This window comes from Peromyscus leucopus, chromosome 8b (genome assembly GCF_004664715.2).
Source record: "Peromyscus leucopus breed LL Stock chromosome 8b, UCI_PerLeu_2.1, whole genome shotgun sequence".
Lineage (NCBI taxonomy): Eukaryota > Metazoa > Chordata > Mammalia > Rodentia > Cricetidae > Peromyscus > Peromyscus leucopus.
In genome coordinates, this window is record NC_051086.1 from 37,189,781 (window position 1) to 37,213,987 (window position 24,207).

Consider the following 24,207-nt stretch of genomic DNA (forward strand, 5'->3'; position numbering starts at 1 on the left):
CTGCCAGTGGCAATACTTAGTATAACTCCTGTAGAGAGAATGAAAAGTTCCTCATATAGCTAATAAACTAGTGTGTGCTGGTGCTATCTCACTCCTCAGTGGATAGCCACAAGAAATGAAGTCAGAAACCAAAGAGATAGTGCATTGTTTTTTTCTGCTTTAACAAATAGCTAAGATCAGAAGTCAGCCTGAGGCCCATTAATAGGTAAAAGGATGATGGTATATAATACTCAGGAGTATTAAGCCATAACAGAGGTCAAATCCTGACACTTGGCCAAAGTGGATGGAACTGGAAGACATTACACTAAAGTAATCCAGTCTGACACACAAAGACAAGTGTGGCATGTTCTCTCTTCTGTGGCAGCTAAAGCAGTATTCACCTGAAAGCAGAGTTAAGATTATTCAAGGCTAGGAAAGGCATGAGGGAGCGTGCAGAAATGAAGATATGATAATGCATGTTGCCTGAATGCATAGAATAGCATCCTGATCTCCATAAGTATAAACAGTTAATATCTTTTGGGGTGGTGGTGGTTTAGCAAGCCCAGTGGAGTGACAGACACATAATGTAATCCCAGCACTTGAGAGGCCGAGATAACTGAGAGTTCAGTCCCAACCTGTAAAGCAAAATCCTATGTCAAAACAGCAAAAGGATGGTGGGAAGGAGAGCAAGAAAGGACAGAGAAGTGAAGGAAAGGGGAAAGGACAAAGAAAAGCAACCTCTCGGGCTGGGCTGCAGCTCAGCTGTGGTAAGATGTGTGAGGCCAGGCAGTCTCATTTCAAAGTGCACATTTTCACACATGCTGGCAGCCTGCCCATTTCCTTTCTGTTATTCCTAATGACTTCATTTTATCACTTTGTGGATCTAGCAGATAATTTTAAAGTGAGTATGCGCCTGATAAAAGTGGTATTTTTCCCTAAAATGTGTTGGTATAAAACATTTTAATGAGGAAAAAGAAAAATGATGAATTTGTTTATTTCCACAGTGTTCAAAGAATTGCTCAGTAGGACTGAACAAGAGAAATCTGGTGTTCCTCATATTCCCAAAATTGCTGAAAAAAAAAGTAATCGCCATTCAATCCAGGATGTCCCGGGAGATATTGAACAGACATCGCAGGAGAAAGGGAATAAGAAAGTTAAAGCAAACACCGTTTCAGGGGGAAGAAACAAAATCAGAAAAATTTTGGATAAAACAAGATTTAGTATCTTGCCTCCAAAACTATTTAGGTAGGTAGTACCAATCTATTGTGTCAGATTGTCATATTAACTGAAGTTTTTATTGTAGGGATAAGAAATGTGAGTCATGTTTGTTTTATACATCATAAAATCTTCAATAATACATGAGTAAAATCTAAAACTCTCCCCATTATCTCTGTGGTTTTATCCCTGTCTAGTAGCTTTTAGTGTTGTGAATTTTAGAAAAGACTGTTCCCTGTTGTGCATTTTTATGTTTTGGGTCCAATTTCAATCACTGGATCTATAAATTTGGACATGTTGATTTTGGGGGCACATTCATTGCTAGATTGCTCATTTCTAGAGCTCATTGCTCGTTCTTTTCTAAGTCACTGCTTTCATTAAGGTGAGTAGGTTATAGAAATATAACTTTAAAATAGCAAAATATTTAATATTATACATATCACAAATAGTGAGACCAGTAGAGGCTGGGTGAAAAAAACTGTTAAAGGGGTAGCCCACACTAAAGAGGTTGGGGAGTTTGAGATGACCAGAAGTCACTGTGGAAAGGGGAAAAAAAAATCTAAGGGCCAGAAAGCAGAAAATAATTCACATGGAGAGTTCTTTAGCAGGTAATAATATTGAGTTTCATTTCCAGAAGCCCTGAGCGATAGGTCTGGAATGTGTACATTGTTGTGACTGGTGGCACAGTTGTGTCATATATCATCTAAAATCAGAGACTGTTAAAATTGTAACCCTTTCTGAGCAGCTGAATCAATGGCATGCATATTCTTAGAGAGAGGAAGTAGGTTGCTAGGCATAGACTCCAAGTTCATGGCAGGAGATAGAAGTCGCTGTCACCAGGGGCAGTTAGTTGAGCATTTCCCACATGATGACTTTGTATTAGGAACAAAGAAAGAAAAAAATCTACTAGAAATGGCTTTGTTTAAGTTCAGAATATATTTTTATTTAGTTTTTCATTTATTAATCAGTAAGTATTTTGAGTTTTTTGCTTTGTGCCTCAAGAAGTTGTTAGCTAAATACAAGCATAAATAAAAATGTACTAAACATCTATTTATGCAGTAGAGTAAAATGTCAATCATTTCAGTCACTGAAATCCTAAGAAATAGATTAGAGTCTTAGAGATTTCTGAAGCCAGTTTTATAAGGGCTAGTTTCTCATTTTTATCTGTCTGACCAGCTGCTCTGTGTTTTTGAGGCCATGTATTATTTTAACAGTCAAATCATTTAAAGTGAATTTGAATAAATTTTTCTTGAAGTTTTTGGGAGGCCTTCCTCATGCAAGGCAAGTGTTCTGCCATTGAACCATAGTACTAGTTCTTGGCTTTTTTTTTGAAGCAAGGTCTCCCCACGTAGTTCCGGTCCGTATTGTATTCTTTTTGTAGCCCTGCCTAATCTCAAATTCTTCAGCCCCCTTGCCTCTTCTTCCCAAGTGCTAGAAACAGGTATGCACCACCACATCCAGCAAATGATTTTTTTGGCAAAAGTTTTCAGTCTAGCTAGATATAGGGACTTATGTTACAAACCTAGCATTCAGAAACTCACGCAACGGATTGGCCATTTTTCAGAAAACACAAACAGGAAATGGAATGAGACTATAAACACCCAAAGTCTGTTCCCAGTGATGTACTCCCTCCAGCAAGGCCGCACTATCTAAGCCTCCCTAGACAGTACCACCAACTGGGGGATAAAGTGTTCAAATATTTAAGCCTATAGGGGACATAGTGATTCAAACCACTACAGAGATTCACCCTTTCTGAAGAACTCATAAGTCACTTATGGGTGAAAACACCACTGTGATGTCAGTAGATAATAGACAGAGAATGATCCATATAGATATTTCTCCAAAGATGCAACACCCTTTCCATGGAGCATGGTGGTGGTGGTGGTGGTGATGATGGTGGTGCCCTGCTGTGTTACTCATGCTGGCCTCAAACTCCTGTAGTCATGTACTCATAAGAGCTAGGAGGACACTGAAAGTCCAAGTACAAGAAAGTGGTTAGCTAAGTGGTATGTTAAACACAAAAATTATCAAGGACAAATGTCCAAGTATCTGCTTTGGGTTTGTTTTTTTATATATATACAAAGTACAAATAAGTTTTCCCTCTTTCTTCCTTTATCTTCCAAGTTTCCTACTTTAAACATTTGGATTCTTTTAATTGAAATTAAAAATTAAGTAATTTTGCCAGGTACTGGTAGTGTACACCTTTAATCCCAGCACTAGGATGGCAGAGGCAGGCAGATTTCTGAGTTAGAGGCTAGTCTGGTCTACAGAGCAAGTTCCAGGACAGCCAGGGCTACAAAGAGAAACCCTGTCTGAAAAATAATAATAATTTTAATTCTATAATTTCTGATTATCTTGTGTGTGCCAGAACTCCTTGGGAGAGGCATGAAGACAGACTCCTCCCCACATAGCCCCAGAGAAGCTGTCACAGGCAGCTTCTGTGGGAGCAAGAAGGAAAGAATGTAAAAACAGTAGATACTTCTGATAAAAGTAGATAACACTTAAATCCCAAGCAATTACATACTTTTAAAGTGGAAAATTATTCTTAAAAGTCAAAGTGAAAATACATTATCGATCTGAGAGACATCTGTAAACTGTAACATAAAAGTACACTTTTTATTAACCTGAGAATATTTGGCTGTTCAGGAAATTTCCCTTTTTGTTTTTTGTTTTTTTTTTTTGTTTTGTTTTGTTTTTTCACTCAGCTTTTATTCTGTATCTTCCTAGAAATACACTGCTTTGTTTTGTGCATCAAGACTATTTTTCTCTCCAAATGTCAGTATATTTTTTGTTTGCTTTTAATATTGGGGTTATTTTTCATATGCACATTGGTGCTGTTTTGTGACCTCTTTGGTTTCATTATGAAACTAATCACTTTTATTCTAAATAAATTTAGTGTCAGGGAACTAATTATTGAGGAATTTTTCAAAAATGTCTTGTTTCTGTTACTGCATCACCTCTCAGGAGACTGTTTTGGTAAGAAATGACAATTGTTTCTCAAATAGGCTTTATCAGTTCAACTTTAAGCATGAATTTTTTTGCCAATTGTTTCATTCCTGTCATAGCTTGAATTGTGCATGACAGAGTTTTCATCTCTTCATGCTCACACCCTAATTACCATGAATTTATAGCCTGCTATTACATGAGTATAGCTAGATAGTGTTGTATCTGTTGATTATTAAAGGAGCATTAATGTTAAGTGGCATCAGTGACAAGAGTACATATTAAGAATTTTTAATCTTCTGTGGACTTTGTCTCTGTAGTGAATTCTTTTTACCAAAAAATTCTGACTTAGTGCTGGGGACATGGCTTAACTGGCAGAGTGCTTGCCCAGCATCTGAAAGGCTGTGGGTTTGATCCCAGGCACCACATGATCCAGATGTGGTGCTGCAAGCATGGAATACCAACACTTTGGAGGAGGAGGCAAGAGGATCAGGCATTCAAAGTCATTCTCTCTAGTAGAACGTTGAAAGTCAGCCAAGGCTACATGTGACCCTGTATCAAAAAATAATGCTAATTTTAGTTGTGTTGTAGTTTGTTCTTCTCTGTTAATGAGAGTAGATCACCTCTTTAAAGGTTTGTTTCCTTGGGTTCAGTTACCTGACCTTATGAATCCAAACACTGGTGTGTTTGTTTGTAGAAACAGTTAGAGAAAGATTATTGTTTAAACATATGCCTTTACACTTTTTATGATTTAAATACACGATAGCATTTCTTTTCTCCTCTTAGCTTATCTTCAAATGTTTATTTGTGACAGCCAGCAGTGTGGACCAAGTTGTAGAGAGCTAGTTTAGGGTAAGCATGAATTACTTACCAAATAAAACCTTTCTTCTCCCAAGAGTAGATTGATGTTTCTCCCTGGGAATAACATTATTTGTGTAAGTTGTATTGTTGTGCCTCTACTTCTCAGTGTCAGTTAAAATAAATGTTCCTCCTCTCTAGTTTTGATTTGCTCTCATTTTAATTTGGTGAAAGTACTTGACTCTCTTCATAAGAATAGGAATATCATTTTTCATCTACTTTAGCTGACTTAGTCCTTATAGTAGTCCTTCAACCAATGGCAAGCTAGAGAAAGGAATTCACCTGAGACAACCAGCTAATTAACAGTCTGTCTGCCATCACCGTGTGTTCCTTCCATGCCACCCTTCATGCCTCCCTGACTGTGCAGCTCTCTCTTGTCCTGGCTGTCTTTTTCTTGCTATTAATAGCCCGTTACTGTCCATCTTGTTTCATTTCATAGTCTGCCTAAATCTTATATTTTGCTTTAATATATTCTATATATTCCATATCACTCATTTTTTAGATTGTAGTTTAGTCTTTTCCATGACAATAGGTAAGTGTTTTGTGATCCTCTGTATAGCAAGAACAGTACAGGAGGCTGTGCTGAGTACAGTTTACATGGGAATAGATACTAAGGAACACATTTCAACATAAGTGAATTTAGGGAGAGAACTCTTACTTTGGTTATTGATGATGGTGGAAATTTTTTGCACTGTGATCTTAAGTTCTGTAAAACAGTTTTACTTTATAATTAAACTAATATTGGGGAAATACACAAAGTTTAACTGACAGTGTTTATATTTTTCCTTCCAGTGATTTTAGAATTACCTGTGTAACAGTTCTAAGTGTTTTAAAAGAATTTCTTGTTGCCCTAGGTAATGGCTTTTTAGTTAATATGTGTTTTTGAAACCTTAAAAGAGAACCAACTCTTACTGACTTCAATCATCTTGTGATTATCATGTGTTTGGAGGGACACTTCCTGTGGTATGGCTATGTATAGCTTGGTAAATATATTTGAAATTTGAGACTGGCAAATTTCAAGCAGTCCCTAAACATTCAGATTGAGTTTTTCTACCAAAACCAGAGGAAACAAATTCAACATTATTTGTAATATAGTAGAATTGCTTCCATTTTATATTTCATTTTAATGTAATTTTCAAAAATATTTCATTGCTCTTTCTTCATTATAGTTACTCTTTGGTTGCTGAAATGTTTTAATCTTAACTGGTTAAGTCATCATAATGAATTAATCTTGTTATGCCTTTGTGCATAGGAATCCAAATTGTTTGCTATGTAAGTGCCCTCTAATACTTGAAAGTGATATATGTCATTTTTTTGAAGTGATGGAGGCCTGAGCCAATCACAAGATGACAGCATCGTGGGAACCAGGCACTGTAGGCACAGCCTGGCTATAATGCCAATTCCTGGAACTCTCTCATCCAGCAGCCCAGATCTCTTGCAGCCCACCACCAGCATGTTGGATTTTTCTAATCCTTCAGGTAATGTTTTCATGTGACATCATGTGGCCAGATTGGTATCTAATACACAGTCACTTGAGCCTTATGTCACAGATACTGGATTTGCCTGCAGATTTTACCTGTGGTTTTTTACTTCATGAAAAAAGCCAGGGAAAATTATGTCTTTTTACCAAAGCAGGTTACTGCTTTCTAAACTGAAACTTCATAATAAAAGAACCTCAGCACCTGAAGCTAAAGTTGTTTGGGGTTTGTTTTGTTTTTTGTTTTTTTTTTGGGGGGGGGCATTGTGGAGGAGTAGTTTAGGTTTTGGTTTGGTCAAGAATTATTATCAGAGTATAACATTTTTTTCACTAATGATTTTCAGTATGGAACATCAAGTTGTTTTCTGTTTGTATTGGTGCCCAGAGGTGTAAAAATGTCACATAAGTATATGATCTAAAATTTCATTGTAAAGAATGGATTATATACTATACATCACTTTTCTTTTCAAGAAAAGACAAAATTAAAAACTGAATATTTAATTGAATCCAAGGGAAACAGGGGAAATGATCCCTCAGAGTGTTTCTGATTCAGCCTAAGTTTTCAGTTCTAATGCACAGAGGAAGGAAGTTCATTCACAAATATTTCAGTGCCCAAAAGAAAATATAAATGTATTTGTAAAGTTTGTGTTTTCCTGTAGCAGCCTAAATGAAAACCCTTTAACACAACAGAAACATTTACTGAGGGTTGTACTGTACATTATTTGTTTTGTTTTGTGTTTTATAACAACCTAAAAACTCCCAAGGTTTAACAAAAACACAGACTAATGAAAGTAGTTGTGTACATTGTTTCCTTCCATTCCCTACTCATGCTAGAGTTACAACACTCAGCAAGCTGGTGTAGCAGATCCTTCTTTCTGTAAGGCTGTCAAGACTGCATAGAACAGAATGATTGCTTTGCTTTGAAAGTTCTAGCAGTTCCTGTATTAGTGAGGGGTGTGTCAAGAGACAAATCAGGCCGGGCGGTGGTGGCGCACGCCTTTAATCCCAGCACTCTGGAGGTAGAGGCAGGCAGATCTCTGACTTCGAGGCCAGCCTGGGCTACCAATTGAGTTCCAGGAAAGGCACAAAGCTACACAGAGAAACCCTGTCTCGAAAAACCAAAATAAAAAGAGAGAGAGAGAGAGAGAGAGAGAGAGAAGAGAGAGAGAGAGAGAGAGAGAGAGATATCAGAAATAAATACAGAACTGGCTGCCAGTATATAAAATTAAGTCTTTGCTTTTAGAAAAAAGGTAAGCACTAAGGTGTCACAGAAGCACGAAAAGAGCAGGCTGGGTTCAGTTCTGTGATGTGGAAGAAATGCCTGTACCAGGATGAGGACGTGTTTTGGGGGTGAACCTTCTTTCTAGCCACCTGTTCTGACAACCTGTTGCTTCATCATTTCTTGAGAGTGGCACGTGCTTTAAGGTTGCCTCCGTGTGCTTTGCCACCTGTGGGTTCTCTCTGCATGTCCAGTGTGCTGTTTCTTACTCTGGTGTCTTATTCTCCTGTGCTCAAGCCCAGATCCCCTACATCATCACTTTCAGCACATTTTAATGACTTCTCATCTTCATCATGTGGTAGAATCAAAATCCGTTTTTCTTTGTGTGTATGTGTTCTATCTACAGTGGTATTTCTTACACTCTATTCACAAATAAAAGATTTTTATGCTCCCAGAGAATAATCTAAATACACATATTGTTTTGAAAGCAGTTATTTAGAAAGGGCATATGATTTTATGGATTTGCTTGTCTTATGGCTCTAGTGCTGTCCTCTGCATTTATAGACACTAGGGATGAGGACAGTCCAGCACAATGCCTCAAAGTGAAGGCACTTGCTGCCAGTCTGACAACCAGAGTTTTGTCCTTGGAACCCACATGGTAATAGAGAACTGACTCCTGCATGCCATCCTCTCACCTCCACATGCATGCATACACAAAAATAAATGAGTAAATAATTAGAAAGTGATGCTGAAGGAATAAAGAAGGACTTAAGGGAAAGAAGAGCAAGACGTGGACAAAGTAGGTAGACGGTATTCTACCTGTACAAGTGAGGAGCAGGTGCTTCTCAAATTGCTCTCAGGTTGGTTTCTCAGTTCTGTCCTTGACAACATCTTGAAAGGACTCAGAGATGCTTTCTAAATCTGCATAGAGAAAGTCTAATGCGACTGAGACTGCAGCATATGTGCATGTCAGTGATACAGCTGGACACGCCTATCAGATAGTTCACGTTTGGGACCCCCAGATGAACAGCTTTTTGAGAGACTTATCTAGTAATATGTTATTTGTATTTTTGTTGGAAAAAGTTATTACCAGTTTCAAATTCAGCTTCTTACATTTAACAGCAATACTAAAACTTACTCTGGGCACACACTTGACTGCAGGGAGCATGTGTCCTTAGTCAGCCTTTATTGATGTTCGTGATTCTGTATGCGTAAAGTTCTTATTGGATCATAGTCACCATGCAGGCCAAGCTGCAGAACTACTGAATAGTTTGATTTGATTGCTGACTTTTTATAATTTTGCTTTATTTTTGCTGCCTACAGCTGTTGGTTTTTACTGTAAGTATCTTGGTATTCTTTTGTCTTTTGTGTGTAGTTTGTTATTTTCAAAAAGATCATATGATAGAGAACTCAGTGAAGTAGGAAGCAGAGTTCTTCTTTCACTTGTGAGGTTGCACTCATTGGTGGGAATCCTTTTACTTATTTTCAATAACTGTATATGTTTTTGTCTTCATATAGAGTCAGAATATACATGCCACTTCACAACTTGTGAAAAGTTTTTTGAAATTTTATTTTCCTGTGTGTGTGTGTGTGTGTATGTGTGTGTGTGTGTGTGTGTGTGTGTGTATGTAGATGAACATGTGCCATGGAATGCTTGTGGAATTTTTTTTTTTTCATGTAACATAAGTTGAAGCTTAAAGAATTCAGAGTATGGAGCTGGGAATGAAGCTTAGTCAGAGTGTTCGCTTAGCATTTGTTCAGTCTCTGCAGCTTTCACAGCTGACATAGTGGCACAGGCTGGAATCCCAGAAGTTAGGTGGTAGATCAGAAGTTGAAGGCCATTCTCAGCTACATGGCAAATTTGAGGCCAGCCTGGGCTACATAAGACCTGTCTCGGAAAAAAAAATTCAGCATGGCTAAATAAAATTTGAATGTGAACTTCCCCTCCCCACCCCCGAGTTTATATACAGAGCTTTTTTTGGTTACTTTTTCACTTAGTAGCTGAAATCCTATTTATTTGATGTAGCAAACTTAATTTTTTCTGTACTTAAAGCCTTTTTGCTGCTTTTTAATTATAATTACAGATATCATACACTTTTTTTAAGTAAGACTTTAGAGAAAGGGTAAGTACAGGTGTCTCCACCCCTCACATTTTACAGTGACTAATTTACTTAGATCTTTTCACAAATTTCGTAGAATGTAAAATGTGGTACTGATTCATCCCTTTGATTTAAATGAGATGGTACACACTTCACTCACCATTTTATGTAACAGAGTTCCTTAAATATTAGTGTATCTGGATGTGATGTTCTACTAACATTGTTATTAAAGAGATGGTACAATTCTTTTAACTAGCCTCCAATCATGGGCATTTGAGGGGTTTTGGGTTTTTTTTGGTTTTTTGGTTTTTGTTTTTGTTTTTTTGCTAAGTCTTTGTGTTCATGGATTCCTACCTGTTTTATATTTGCACTGTTTTATGGAAAGTTTTGTCTCTTTGTAAAAGTACCTTAAAATAAGTAAAATGCTCACTATTTAGCCCTTGATATGAGTAGAGCAAGTCTGGCGGTTCTTGGCCTTGTCTAGTCTACCATAACCTTTGATGTGTGTGTTAGCACACGCCCTAGTCACCTTGTGAGCTGTCCTAGTTGTCAGTGTCTTTCCTTGAACCACTTTCCACTCTCTTGAATGTTAGTGAATTTCCTGAGGTCAGATAGTATCTGCCTCCTTTACCACTATATTTTCATCCCTTGGAACACTGTGGATACACAAGTGGTCAGCAAAGAAAAATGTAGAGAGTGAGAAAGTTAACTTTATTTTCTTAAAGATCCTTCCAAATACCTGAAAAATTATTCTGTCTTTAGAGTAATCTCAAGGTCAGTACCTCCTTAAAAGGTTTTGTTTTTGAAACAGGATTTCTGTGTGCAGCCCTGACTGTCCTGGAATTTGCTAGATAAACCAGGCTGACCCTCACTCAGATCTGCCTGCTTTTTCCTCCCAAGTGCCAGGATGAAAGGTGTACACTACCACACCCAGCTTCCTAAACGTATTTATTATCTTATCCATACCAAATTAAAGTTACCATTCTAGAGGCTGGGGCAGTGCTCAGCAGTCACGAGCACTGCCTGCTCCTTCAGGGATCCAGAGTCAGTTCCATAGGATTCGATGGAACTGCTCAAACGTGGTGCTCATCTGTACAGACAAGCACACACACATACAAATGAATAAATAATCTTTAAAAATAAATTAAGTTAGCACTCCAGAAATGCGTTTCTAGCTTCAAAGTCCAGATATCTGGAGTTTCTCTTTGTTTCATTTGTCTAATTTGTTTTCTTAAAATAAAATCTGAGGGTCTGGAGAGAGGGCTCAGAGGTTAAAAGAACTGGCTGCTCTTCCAGAGATCAAGTCCCAGCCACCTCATAGTGGCTCACAACTATCTGTAACGAGATCTGGTGCCCTCTTCTGGTGTGCAGGCATACATGCCAGCAGAATACTGTATACATAATAAATAAATCTTTTTTTTTTAAAAAAGCATGTATTATATAAAAATGAAATCTGAGAGCCGATGAGATGGCTCAGCAGGTAAGGGCATACTTGCCACTAAGCCTGCCTACCTAAACTCTGTCCCCGGGACCCACATGGTGGAAAGACAGAGACCAACTCCCAAATTTTGTTCTGCTTTTCACATAAGTGCTGTGGCACATGTTTGCCCCGCCACCCATATACCAGTCACACAAAATAAATAAGCAAATCAAGTATATGGATAAAAATTATGAATCTCTGGGCTAATAAATACTGTACACTTCTAAGGTCTTTTAAAGCATGTCTTTCTGGGACTGCAATGATAGCTTAGTGGCAAAACTCTTGCCTAGCATATTTAAAAGCCCTGTGTTTGATGCCCAATACCACCATCACCACCCCCAAAAAAGAACTTTTCTTTTTAATGGAATTTTTTGTGTATGCATTTTTGCTTCATGACTAGAATTTCAGGTGATTAAACCATTTTTCCTGTTTGATTCTTTTGATCTCATATTTACTGTTAATCTAATTCTATATATCATGAGTACGTCTGTCATGAGTCAAATATTATGTTTGGCTCTGTCTATGATTCTTCATCTGGCAGTGTGTTTGTAATGTATGTACAGTGATTCTAAAATAAAGATTATACTCTTGCTGGTGCCTATGAAGAGAAATTGTTTTCTTCTGATCTCACTGGTTTGCAGGTTGGTTTTCATGACATTGGCAGATTCATCAGGGTTTTGGTTGTGGTGCCTTTGGGTAATCCTGTTTACAGATTTCTTCTAGCACCTTTTAATACTTGACTTTCTGTTATGTGAGTACAGAAAAATTTGTCTTTTCATCTGAGGAACAAATGGCTTTAGAAAGTACAGCTTTTTAGCCTTGTTCAAGATACACAACTTTGTGTTCCTTCCCAAAAACAGAGAGTGAAGTTGCGCAAATCCCCACCTGTGTGTGAATATATTTCCCTAAAGATGGTAATAATGGGATAGACCTTTTGCCATGCCCTCAAGGTCAGCCAAGATCTCTTGCTGAGGCTTAGACTCCAAAGCTCTATCAGAGAAATCCACTTTTGGAACTTAGTGCTGCCAGTTCATTAAGAGTGTAGGGACAAGCAAGTACAGTTTGGTTCTCTTTTTTTTTTGCTCACTTTCCTTCTGACAACCAGACTTCCATTTGCTGACAGTAATTTCCAGCACTAGGCAGAGAAGCATGCCTGATTTGGGTGAATTATAAAACTGTCTAACCTTAAGTTACATAAGTTCAAGAATAATGGTGCTATTAGCTACACATTAGAGACTCACTCATTGGCAAGAAATCTGAGCAAGAAGTATTGTTGACTCCAATCTTTAAATACATCAAAGAAAAACAACTTGGTACCTCTTTCTAGAACAGAGACTACTGAGTACATGAACTTGACCCAGAGCAAGTAGAATTACATCCATGTATATTCAGTTGGATCTTTTAGTCCTGGGAGCTGATTTCTTTCTTGTTGTCATTTCCAGGGCACGAGGGCTTGGGGGTATTTTATTCTGTAGAATTATTTCCTGCTATGCTTGTTTCATTCTCATCTTCCCTTTTGAGACAGGTCCTTTTTTTTTAAGCTAATGATGCATGTGGTGCTAACAGTGTTGAACAAATAGGATAAAGTTACTGCCATCATCAGTAGTCACAGCAATAAATATTCTTATTTGTAAATGCAACTTATTTTCATATGGAAACAGCATTTGTTTGTGCTGTCATGTCGCTCTTCATTTGTAGTGTCTGTCATTGCGGTAGGCATTATTCTGGAGGTATGAACTCTTCCCTTGGAAGAGAAGCAAGACAGGAGGAGGAAAAGTTTATACATGCATATCATAGGAACATATCTGTTTTACTTATTTGCTAGTAACAAAATCACAGAACAGAGTTTGAAGTGTTTAATCATATGGACATTTAAATACTTTCCTCTTAAAAAATTAAATAAATTTAATATAAAACTTAGAAAATGGGCTTCAGAGAAGATGACGCAGTAGGTGAAGTATTTGTTGTACAAGCAAGAGGACCTGAGTTTAATACCTAGCATTCATGTTTTTGTTGTTGTTGTTGTTTTAAAAAAAAAGCTTGAGTGCTGCAGTACATACCAACCATCTCAGGGCTGGAGAAGTAGCAAGTAGGAAGGTCCCTGGAGTTCTCACTGACTAATCAATCTAGCAGAATCAAGGAGCTCCAGGTTCAGTGAGAGACCCTTCCTCAAAAGACAGGTAGAGAATCATTGAAGAAGATAACTAATGTTAACCTCTAGCTTTACATGCACACTCGCACAAGCTCACATGTAAACAGAAACACAAATAACATGCCCCCCAAAAAATAAGAAAAACAATAAAAGCTAGGAAAATGATTGCTACTTTATGTAGTGTTGGCATCTTAATGTGACTCAGTAGGAGGACATACAGACGGTGCCTTGAACTATTGGAAGCTAGATGTGGTGGTGCACGCCTTTAAAACCCTGGCACTTGGGAGTTAGAAGCAGAAGGGTCTCTGTGAGTTTAAAGGCAGCCTGATCTACATAGCGAGCTCCAGAACCACCAATATTACATAGAGAGACCCTGTCTCAGGAAAACAGAACAAAACAAAAAAAACAGTGTTGAAGACAAGAAAAGCCTTTCAAAATAGCAGTAAGACAAAAATAAATAAATAAAGTAATAAGCAGTTTTAATGGAGGCATGGCCAAATTTGCTGTCTCACATTGTAAGATTATAAATAAAACACAACCTCTGGAGAAGGATTGGAAACTGTTTTCAAGACCTGGAAAATATACATGCCTTTTCAAAGACCTTTTGAGAGTTGTCACTGAAGAGCTAGTCAGATTCCTTAAAAGGATAAAATTTTATCTACTGTAGGGGGTCTGTATCATATCCTTTGTCGTGATAGAAAATGGTAATCCCATGATGGTTGGCTCCAAGGAAATCAGTGCATCTAGGCTCCAGTAGCACCTGCGCTTGTATGCGCGCGCGCCGCGCGCGCACACACACACACACACACACAATACATATGGACTACTACCCCTTCATCCTTATTAAAAAACAACTTGTTGGCTAGAGAGATGGCTAGAGGAACTGGCTGTTCCTCAGAGGACCCAGCTTCAATCCCAGAACCCACATGCCAGCTCACAATTTCCAAAAGTCTAGTCCCAGGGGATCCAGTGTCCTCTCCTGGCTTCTGCAGGCAACTGGGTACATGTGTGGAACATAAACATACATGCAGGCAAAATACCTATACACATTTTTTATTTTAAAAAAATAATAGCTTTATGGAAAAATAATAACAATAAATGTTTATAATGTCTTAAATAAAAAATGTTTTCTAAATTGTCACAATTTTTATCATGGTGAACTTCTATTGGTATCTTTCATGTGAAGAAAATGGATACACTTTTGTCATATCCTGTGTGAATAGAAATGTATAGTCAATTGTTTGGAGAGATCCATGTACTCCAAGTTGCTTATTGGGGTTTTTTAATGTTACTTTGTAAAATACTAAGGTTCATCTTTGTGTTTATATAGATATTCCTGATCAAGTTATAAGAGTTTTCAAAGCAGATCAACAGAGTTGCTACATTATCATCAGTAAAGATACCACAGCTAAAGAAGTGGTCTGCCAAGCTGTTCAGGAATTTGGTTTGACTGGTGCATCTGAGACATATTCTCTCTGTGAAGTTTCTGTTACTCCTGAGGGTGTCATAAAACAGAGAAGACTTCCGGACCAGTTCTCCAAATTAGCTGATAGAATTCAACTCAATGGAAGGTGAATAAGCTTATTCCTGAATATGCAAAGTGCTATTTGTAGATTCCCTATAAAAATGAGTGTTTTAGGTAGAAACATCATGCTGCTTTGCTATTTAGTTCTAAGATTAAAATGGAATTTCTCTTCTTGTCAAATTTTTGTCTTCATATTACATAAATAGAATCTTAGAAGGGTCCTTTGTCTACCATAAAGAGGAGAGAAAACAGCCCTGTATAATATGTGTCCAGCTGTAAATAATGTAGGGCCCGTCTCAGCTGTGAAGTACCATAGAGGCTCTGATCTAAAGAGGAAGAGGACATGAAGGTCTTTGTACAAGGACAGGTCCATACCACTTGCTGAGATGCAAGTTGTATTAACATAGAAGAAACCACTAAGAATTTCTGTCTGCAAATCTACTTTTCCTTGCCTCACTTGAAGTTTCAAACAGAAACAGAGGAAGAAATGGGTCCAGTAGCAACTACTGAATAGGGATGAAAACAAGTCTTGAAGTATGTGCTTTTTCTTGCCAGTCAGAAACCATGTTCACCATGAACAGATATTTATGTAATATTACCCATATGTCAGATACTATATTATTTTTTTATTACTGTCACAAAATACCCAACAGGAACAGCATCATGGAGGAAGGATTTATTTTGTTCATAGTCCATCATAGCAGGGAGTATGGAGCAGAGCAGAGTAGATCTCATCATGGCAGCCAGGAAGGAGAAAGAGAATGAGACCACAGACTAGTATAACCTTCAGAAACATGACCCCAATGATCTGCTTTTTCCAGCTCAGACTACTTACATGGTGTGTACCACCTGAGCCCATGTGAGACATTTCATATTCAAACCATAACCTTCCACCCTGGCCCCTAAGGATCATGCAATCTCAAAATGCAGAACATGTTTTGTCCGTCTTGTAAGAATCTTCAAAATCTTGATTGCTCCAGCTTGCTTCACACAGCTTGTTCTGTCCAAGTCCAAAGTCTCTTCTAAGATTCAGAACAAACTCTTAGCTGTGAACCTTGAAGAATTAATAAAAGGGGGGTGACACCAGGTAAACATTTCCATTCCAAGTGGGAGTAACACGAGACTAGCAAGAACCAGTCAAACCAAAACAAGACAGAAGTCATTCGAGGCAAACATTAAATCCTGTAGATCCATGCCTACATCTAGGACACATGGTGTTATTCTGTTGGCTTTGGAAGACCCACCTTTGTGACCTCTTGAACTATCTCCACTTGTTCTTTACTTTCCTTGGCTTGTCAAACATTCCACATTGTTAACATCTCCAGCATCTTGGAGTCTCCATTGTAGCTTCATCTTAACCTTTCACTTTACTTACCACTTGCCCAGAGACTGACTGCTCCAGTGTTGACCCTTCCACATATTGCCTGGTTTTCCAGCAATCATTGAAAAGACTTGATGGATGCTTCCATGGCTAAAAACTCTCTTAGTCTACATATCTGCAAATGCATTATCATATAGACAGTGCCACAGTCTGCTGCCAGAGTAAGCAATAGAGTAGCAAGCCCCTTTGGGTCCTAGCGCAGTTTACAAAAGGCTAGATAGCCAAGCGGGAGAAAAGTCAGTCCTGGGAAACGCTTTACTTAGTGGCACTGTGAGATTAGGGTGTCCCAGTGACTTGCTCTTTTCAAAAGGAAGTTTTTCACTTACGTATTTTGTATTTGTTTTTGAAGTACTGGCAATTGAACATTGCACCTTTAACATGGTAAGACCTCCACTGCTGAGCTATATCCAAAGTTTATTATTTTTGAGACAGGATCTCACTACGTTGTCCAAGCACACCTTAATAGAATCTTACTGTCTCACATTCCCAAGTAACTGGAATTAGAGTCTGTATTACAGGACATGATGTTTGAGTGCTTTAATCCCAGCACTCAGGAGGCTAAAACAAGTATATCTTTGTAAATTTGAGGATAGCCTAGTCCACATAGAGGCCTGTGCCAATGGGTCCAGCCAGAAATTTTTTTAAATATGTTTATTAAGTTCACCCTCTTTTAACTGTAACAGGAAAGATCTCACCAAGTCCTGATAAGCCCTTAAGACAGTTCCCTGTCATCCTGACACAGAGCACTTTGCTTGCATTTAATCAGTGGTTCTCAGCCTGTGGGTTGCAACCCCTTTGGGAGTTGAAAGATTCTTTCACAGGGGTCACATATTAGATATTCTGCATATCAGATATTTACATTATAATTTATAACTAGCAAAATTACAATTATGAAGTAGCAATGAAAATAATCTCATGGCTGGGGTCACCACAACAGGGGAGCTTTATTAAAGGGATACTGCATTAGGAAGGTTGAGAACCATTGCTTTAAATGGTACTGATCTTTTTTAAAAGCATGCCCTCCTTAGGCCCAGCTTCACAGAGGCTTCACTGGTGAAACTAAGTTATTAAAGATTCTACTCTTACATTTTGCTCTCAATTCTTCCTGTAAACGTGGCTAAAGCATCTTGTAATAGCATTGCCCCACAACCTGGATATCTTAGCAGGATTGAAATTACCTCTGCCTAAATTATTTTTAAACTTGTCTTCCAGCAGAGTCTTGGGACATGAACGAAATACTCTTTGCCAGAGTGTATCACAGGTGACCTCTAATCCAGGAGCCCATTTGAAAGTTCTCGGGCATAGTCTTAACTGTCTACATTTGTGTTAGCATTCTGCTCCTCATAGGTTTAACTAATATAGGCCATTGCACTGTACTTAGAACATTCTAGGACTTCTGTGTCCCACATTTCCAAGGTCTTGCAGTTTCCTCCCACCAACCAGTTCCAAAAGCTTAATGACTATTTGGTAAAGTTTAGTTTTAGCAGTGACCCCACTTGTACAACAGCATCAGTTTTCTGTGTTAGTTCCCATCACTGCCCCCAAAGAACCGACATGAACAACTGAAGAGAAGGTACTGGTTTTGCCCCATGGAGCTTATATTCTGAGGACAACACATGATGGTTTACACATATGAGTAGTTTCTAAAAATGACTGACTTCAAGGTAATTTTCATGTTTTACAATAATAGATGTCAAATGGCAAGAAGTAGGACTTCTCAAGATGTCTTTTAAATTATTTTCTCATTTCATCTGTAAGTGAATATTCTAATGTTTATGGTGAAAAGCTAGCCATAAAATGGTACTTTGGGAAACAAAAAGTAAATCAAGAAAGCATTCTAATAATTAAATGAAATCTATTTATGATCACATTTATAATTTCCTTCCCATTTAGGTATTACCTAAAAAATAACATGGAAACAGAAACATTATGTTCTGATGAAGATGCCCAGGAACTACTTAAAGAAAGCCAACTGTCCATACTGCAGCTCAGCACCATTGAAGTCGCCACCCAGCTGTCAATGAGGGACTTTGATTTGTTTCGTAATATTGAGCCTACTGAATACATTGATGATCTTTTTAAATTAGATTCCAAAACAGGAAATACTCACTTGAAACAATTTGAGGACATTGTAAACCAAGAGACATTCTGGGTTGCCTCAGAGATTTTAAGTGAATCCAATCAGCTCAAAAGAATGAAGATTATTAAACATTTTATTAAAATTGCCCTTCATTGCCGAGAATGCAAGAACTTCAATTCCATGTTTGCAATAATAAGGTAAGTTTGTACAATTATCTGTGTAATGATTTTTGTCCTATGTAAGGCATTATCTGTTTAGTTATCTCATGTCTAGAAACAGAAAAGTTTAGAAAAGTTTTGTGAAGGGGGGTACATAATGTGTGTATTTGGGTGCATTCTTTTAGCATTGTTTTTTTTTTTTTTTCAACATAGATAATGTCAGAAGCTGATTTCGTGTGTCTTCCTATCATGCTCCACCTCACATAGTGTAGTCAAGTCTCACTTGAACTCAGAGTTTACCAGTTCAGCTAGTCTGGATAGCCACATTGTCCCAGGGATCCTCTGTCTCTTCAGAGATCACACTGAGATCAAAGGTGGGCCCCCACACCTACCTAGTGCTGTGGATCCCAATTCAGGTCCTCAGTGTTAGGACAAACACTCAGCCATCTCTCTAGCCCCTAGTAAGTTTTGATTGTAGTATGAATAGATTTCATGTATGTTCCATTCTGATGATGTTCCATCTTTCATGTTTTTAAAAAAAAAGCTTTTTTTTTTTTTTTTTTTTTTTAAATATCATTGAGTTCTTTTTGTGTTGGCCAACTACTGCTGGGCATGGGCCCCAACCTAATGTGGTTAATATACCCAAAGAGACTCCACTGGAGAAGACTGATTTTTCCTTTGTCACTGGGTATTGGTTGCTGCAGATAGCCTCTTGGTAGGGGTGGAAGCCTGTTTCCTTTTCCCCTCTCGGTATTGGACCTTGTCTTGTTTGAACTTGGACAGGCACTGTGAGTCCTTGTGTATAGCAGTCTTGTTGTGTCTGGAAAATGCTGTTTCCTTGGAGTCATCCATCCTCTCTGGCTTTTGCAATCCTCCACCTCCTCTTCCACATAGATCCCTGAGCCCTAAGAGGAGGAGTTTGATGAAGACAACCCATTTAGAATTGAGTGTTCCAAAGTGATGATGGCTGAGCAAGGCACTGATCTGAGTCCCAGCCTGATGGAGCCACTGGGAGTTCCTGATAGAAAGTGTTTCTGGGGGTCAGTGGCTGACAGAAGGAACAGAAGTGATCTAGAACAGAAGGCTAAGAGGAACACTTTTTTGTTGTTAATTTTTGTCTTGTTTTTTTGAGACAGGGTCTCTTATGTAGCTCTGGTTGGCCTGGAACTTGCTATGTAAGATCCACCTGCCTCTGCCTCTCAGGTACTGGAATTAAAGGCATAATCACCACACAAGGTAGGAAAACTAATTTTAACTTTTGAATAAGCATTATATGTACATGGCAGCTTACAACAGTCTGTAACTTCAGTTCTGGGGGATCTGATGCCCTCTTCTGACCTCTGTAGGCATCAGGCATGCATATGGTACACATACATACATGTAGGCAGACACTCATACACATAAAAATCTTTAAAAAAAAAAAAATGCTGCTAAAACCCCATACATATCTTGAGTCTGTTTTTGCACTTTGTCTCAGCAATTTAACCATATTGCTCGAGCTTTAAAGGGGTATTGAGTTCTCATAGGCCTGCTCAAGCTCTGTGTTCATCTCCTCATCCTTTCTCTGACTGTAGCTGGCATGTTTGATATGAGCTTCTGAGTCGATTGATCTAGGTCTTCTTGTGAATACACAGCATGAATACATAGCTTTATTTAGCAATGGCTCCTTTACCTATGAACACTGCTGCACTGCTTTTCTCTGTGACATTCATTATGTCTTGAACCATTTCTTTGAATGTTCAGTATGTCTTATTACTGAATGGCATCTTATCTTGTCTTGACCATTTGTTGCTTCTGAGTATTCTACTGTTTATATGCATCAGTTCCATATATTGGCATGGTACAGCATTCTTTTTCTTACAATTTTGAGTTAATATATTGGGGGTTTGAGTTGTATAATCTCATTTTCTTGTTTCTTTCAAATAATGATAAAGAAATAGTTTCATCCCATTTACCTATTTCTTTGTTTTAACTACTTGTTTCCTGGCATGTGTACATTAAATAATTACATTTATAAGCCTCTGCATGATTTTGGCTCATAATAAATGTTTCTAGTATTACTGCATTAAACATAATATATATAGTCTTTGGACTGTAAACATAGTCTTTGGACTGAAAAATGAACTATCAGTTATATTTTGCTGACTTCCTAAAAATTAAGAAGGATTATTGAATTTGAGATTTGTTTGGTTTTTTTTTCATATAGTGAGACTCAAGCATTCTACTGCTGGGCTGTGCCCCCTGCCTGTATGATATTTTAGTATCAAATGTGATCATAATTAGCATAGTAAATTATTTTATTAGTTTCACTATAATAAATTACCCTTCTAGTTGTTCTTTGATCTTATGGTTTATTTGTGAGTTTTAATGTTATTACTATGCTGGATGCATAGAATTTGGAAACATTCTGCTTTATCCTCCTAAGGCAGGTGTCTAACTATTGTTTTGCTGCATGCAGATGTGGCATTCCTTCTTTGCTCCATTCCTTCTGAATGAGGAGGTCCCTGTACTAGCTTTTTTTTTTTTTTTTCCGAGACAGGGTTTCTCTGTGTAGCTTTGCGCCTTTCCTGGAACTCACTTGGTAGCCCAGGCTGGCCTCGAACTCACAGAGATCCACCTGCCTCTGCCTCCCGAGTGCTGGGATTAAAGGCGTGCGCCACCACCGCCCGGCCTGTACTAGCTTTTTGCTGACGCTCATATGAGAGAAAAGCTGGGGCACAGTTCCTAGCTAACAGGATTGGCCTTGTAAAGTCTTTTTTAGTGAGGAGACTAGCAGGCTTAGGGCTATGTACACCTTACAGTTTTTCTCTACTGTCCTCTTGACCAGCTTCCTTTCAGAATTTATCTTTACAGGCACTGATTACTATTACTTCTCATGTTGAAGAGATCAACCCTGCTTGATGTCACACACAGACTCTTGTGCTCTTGTTCCGAATCAGGAATTGGTCTTCCCCTTGTAACTTTGGAGCACTACTATTCCAGCCTTCCTTCCCTCTTTAGCTACAAATGTCATTTTTTGATACCTTTGCTTACTCCTGCTTGACCGTGGCTAATTTTTGGCAACCATTCTAGTTTAGGATTTGAGCCTCTCTGAGTATCAATAGAGGTGGAATTACATTTCTGTTTTACCCTTCTTACAGTAGTGGGGAGGTGATTTCTTAGAAATGATTCAGAACAAACATTTAACTCCTACCTTAACATTAAAAGTTAGAGAACATTTTACTTGTAGTGGTGTAGGTAAAGATCAGATGCCTAAGAAGCAAAATTAAACTGTAGGAATGTTGAGATGTGTTAGATACACACTATTTATTGATAGCTTACCTTTGGCATGCAGCATGAAGTAAAGGAATAGGGGAAGACTGAGGGACATAAAGTCTGTGTTCAAGTTAAAGAATATCTGAAACTTGTTTAAAGTACTCTGGAAAGGAGATAGTAGATTTCTGGAGACTTGGGGGATGAAATTGGAACCTTGGGATATGGAAACTTTTGAATCAAGACTCTACCTCAGTTGGTTATTGTTTCAGTTATTCTTGGCCTCTTTTAAACCATTTTCAAATTGGTATGAAGCAACACTGTGATGCTCATGTTCCTTTTAAGTTAACTTTTACGTAATTGTTTTTTGTTTTTTGTTTTGGTTTGGTTTTGATTTTTTTCTGGTTTTTCAAGACAGGGTTTCTCTGTGTAGTTTTGGTGCCTGTTCTGGATCTCCCTCTAAAGACCAGGCTGGCCTCAAACTCAGAGATATGCCTGGCTCTGCCTTCACTCAGCTTCTTTTACATAATTGTTATGTTTATCTCTTACATGCAAACTATGAAGCAATTGTTATACTACTAGAGTTCCTCTGAAAGTGATTCTTGTTTTAAGATTAAAGGAGTCCCTTTTGTTTATTTTTTCATAATTCTTCTGTTTCAACGTATTAAAATGGGTCCTGCTTTTTTTTTCCCACTATAGATCTTGGCTGTGTAGTTTATTGACCTAAACCTAACCTTCCCTCTAAATCCATTCTTAATGTTTTTATTCTCATCTTTGACAGTGGCTTGAACCTGGCACCGGTAGCACGACTCAGAGGCACTTGGGAAAAGTTACCAAGCAAATACGAGAAACATCTCCAAGATCTCCAAGACCTTTTTGACCCATCTAGAAACATGGCAAAATACAGAAATATTCTTAGTAGTCAAAGCATGCAGCCTCCAATTATTCCACTCTTCCCTGTTGTCAAGAAAGATATGACATTTCTTCATGAAGGTATTTAAAAATCATTTGAAAATTAGCATGTTTAACTTCAGCTGCAGCATTTTAATTTATTATCCATTTAATTGTAATCATTCCATGCTACTAAATCTTCATTCAGTTAAATGCAGCAAATTGATGACATCAAAACCATATTGCTGAAGTGTTCACTGTAAGAGTTCAAATATAAACTTGACACTGAGATGAGGCCATTTACTGACACTCACTATGCTGTGGTGTGTTTGTTTAGTCCAAGTACCTGATCTTCCTTTCTCTACCTCCTAAGCACTAGAATTTCAGGCGTGTGCCAGCCACACCCAGCCTTCTGTTTGCTTTATATTTATTAATGTTTTTTCCTTCCAATTTTTTTTTTTATTTAAATCACACATAAATAAAACTGTCCCAAACAAATGAACAAGTAGTACAATTTGACAACATAATCAACTTCATGGGGAAAAGTTAAGCATTGCCAGTATCTTAGAAGTTTGCTCCTGCCCAATCCCAACCACTCCCCTCCTGCCCTCCCCATAGGTGACTACCAACCTGTGCCACATTTAGTTTCAACTGTTCTTGAACTTTAGACAAGCAAATTTGCAAAATGTTTGTTTTCTTGCAGTTGGATTTGATTTCTGGCTTATTTTGGTCAACAATGGATTAGGGAGATTCTGCAATGTTTTCCAAAACTACTTAGCATTCCATTGTGTGGGTGCTATATTTTGATTTGTTCTTCTGGTGATAGGCAGTGGGTAGTTCCTCTTGTTGACCTGTGAAGAATGCTGTTTTTGTCCGTACTCTGTTCATACTCTTCAGGCAAGTGTATTCTTAATGACTATACACTATAGTCAGAGTAGAATCTATGGGTCAACCCTTAAAAAAATGTGGTAGTAGTGTCAGATGAGGTTGGTTTCTAGCGCTGGAGGTGTTCTCACACTCCTCATCCCTAACACTGTCTGTTGAATTCAGTCTCTTTGTCTCTGTGCCTTACAGTAAATAAATACTTGGCTCTTGACATGGTTATAATTTGGTTTCTGTGATTACGAATGAGGCTGAACATCTCTGTACAGTAACCCTCTTGTCAGTTAGCAGTTTGAAATCCTTGCTTGTTTTGTATTAGGTTTCCTTTTTTGTTTAATATTCCTACAGAAGTTCTCTTCTATACCGTGGGTGTAAAATAACTTAGCCCTTTGACTCTTCAAGGTTTTTTTTTTTTTTAAATGAGTAGTTCTTTTTGATGTTTACCAATACAGTTCATTTACAATCTACCTGCATTAACTTTTCTGTGGTAATGGTATTTTTTCTACTTTGTTCCCTTGGTAACCTTGTAGTGTTTTGCTATTCTTTTAGTGTTTCACCAGAGGCTATAGCATGTATGTTTGTTTGCCAATATTCATTAGTGTTGTTTTATTTCAGG

At 38.0% G+C, this 24,207-nt stretch overlaps 1 protein-coding gene and 1 long non-coding RNA gene across 18 annotated transcripts in view; one reads left to right on the plus strand and one right to left on the minus strand.

Annotated features, from left to right (window-relative positions):
- The window catches only part of Rapgef6 (Rap guanine nucleotide exchange factor 6), a 173,865-nt gene that overhangs the window by 115,675 nt on the left and 33,983 nt on the right, over positions 1 to 24,207 (plus strand). For 7 of the 17 annotated variants that reach the window (XM_028879998.2, XM_028880008.2, XM_028880001.2 and 4 more), the window contains 7 exons: positions 984 to 1,224; positions 4,159 to 4,170; positions 6,316 to 6,473; positions 9,015 to 9,029; positions 14,753 to 14,993; positions 18,222 to 18,605; positions 22,600 to 22,811. In XM_028879998.2, the coding sequence (XP_028735831.1) occupies positions 984 to 1,224; positions 4,159 to 4,170; positions 6,316 to 6,473; positions 9,015 to 9,029; positions 14,753 to 14,993; positions 18,222 to 18,605; positions 22,600 to 22,811 (1,263 nt within the window). The remainder of the gene's footprint in view (positions 1 to 983; positions 1,225 to 4,158; positions 4,171 to 6,315; positions 6,474 to 9,014; positions 9,030 to 14,752; positions 14,994 to 18,221; positions 18,606 to 22,599; positions 22,812 to 24,207) is intronic. The other 10 variants (XM_028880004.1, XM_028880014.2, XM_028880002.2 and 7 more) reach the window with 3 other exon arrangements.
- Positions 15,609 to 16,629, minus strand: LOC119087014. Its single transcript, XR_005090432.1, has 2 exons — positions 16,323 to 16,629; positions 15,609 to 16,001 (listed from the first exon to the last, which is right to left on the minus strand). It is a non-coding gene; the product is annotated as an uncharacterized LOC119087014 (long non-coding RNA).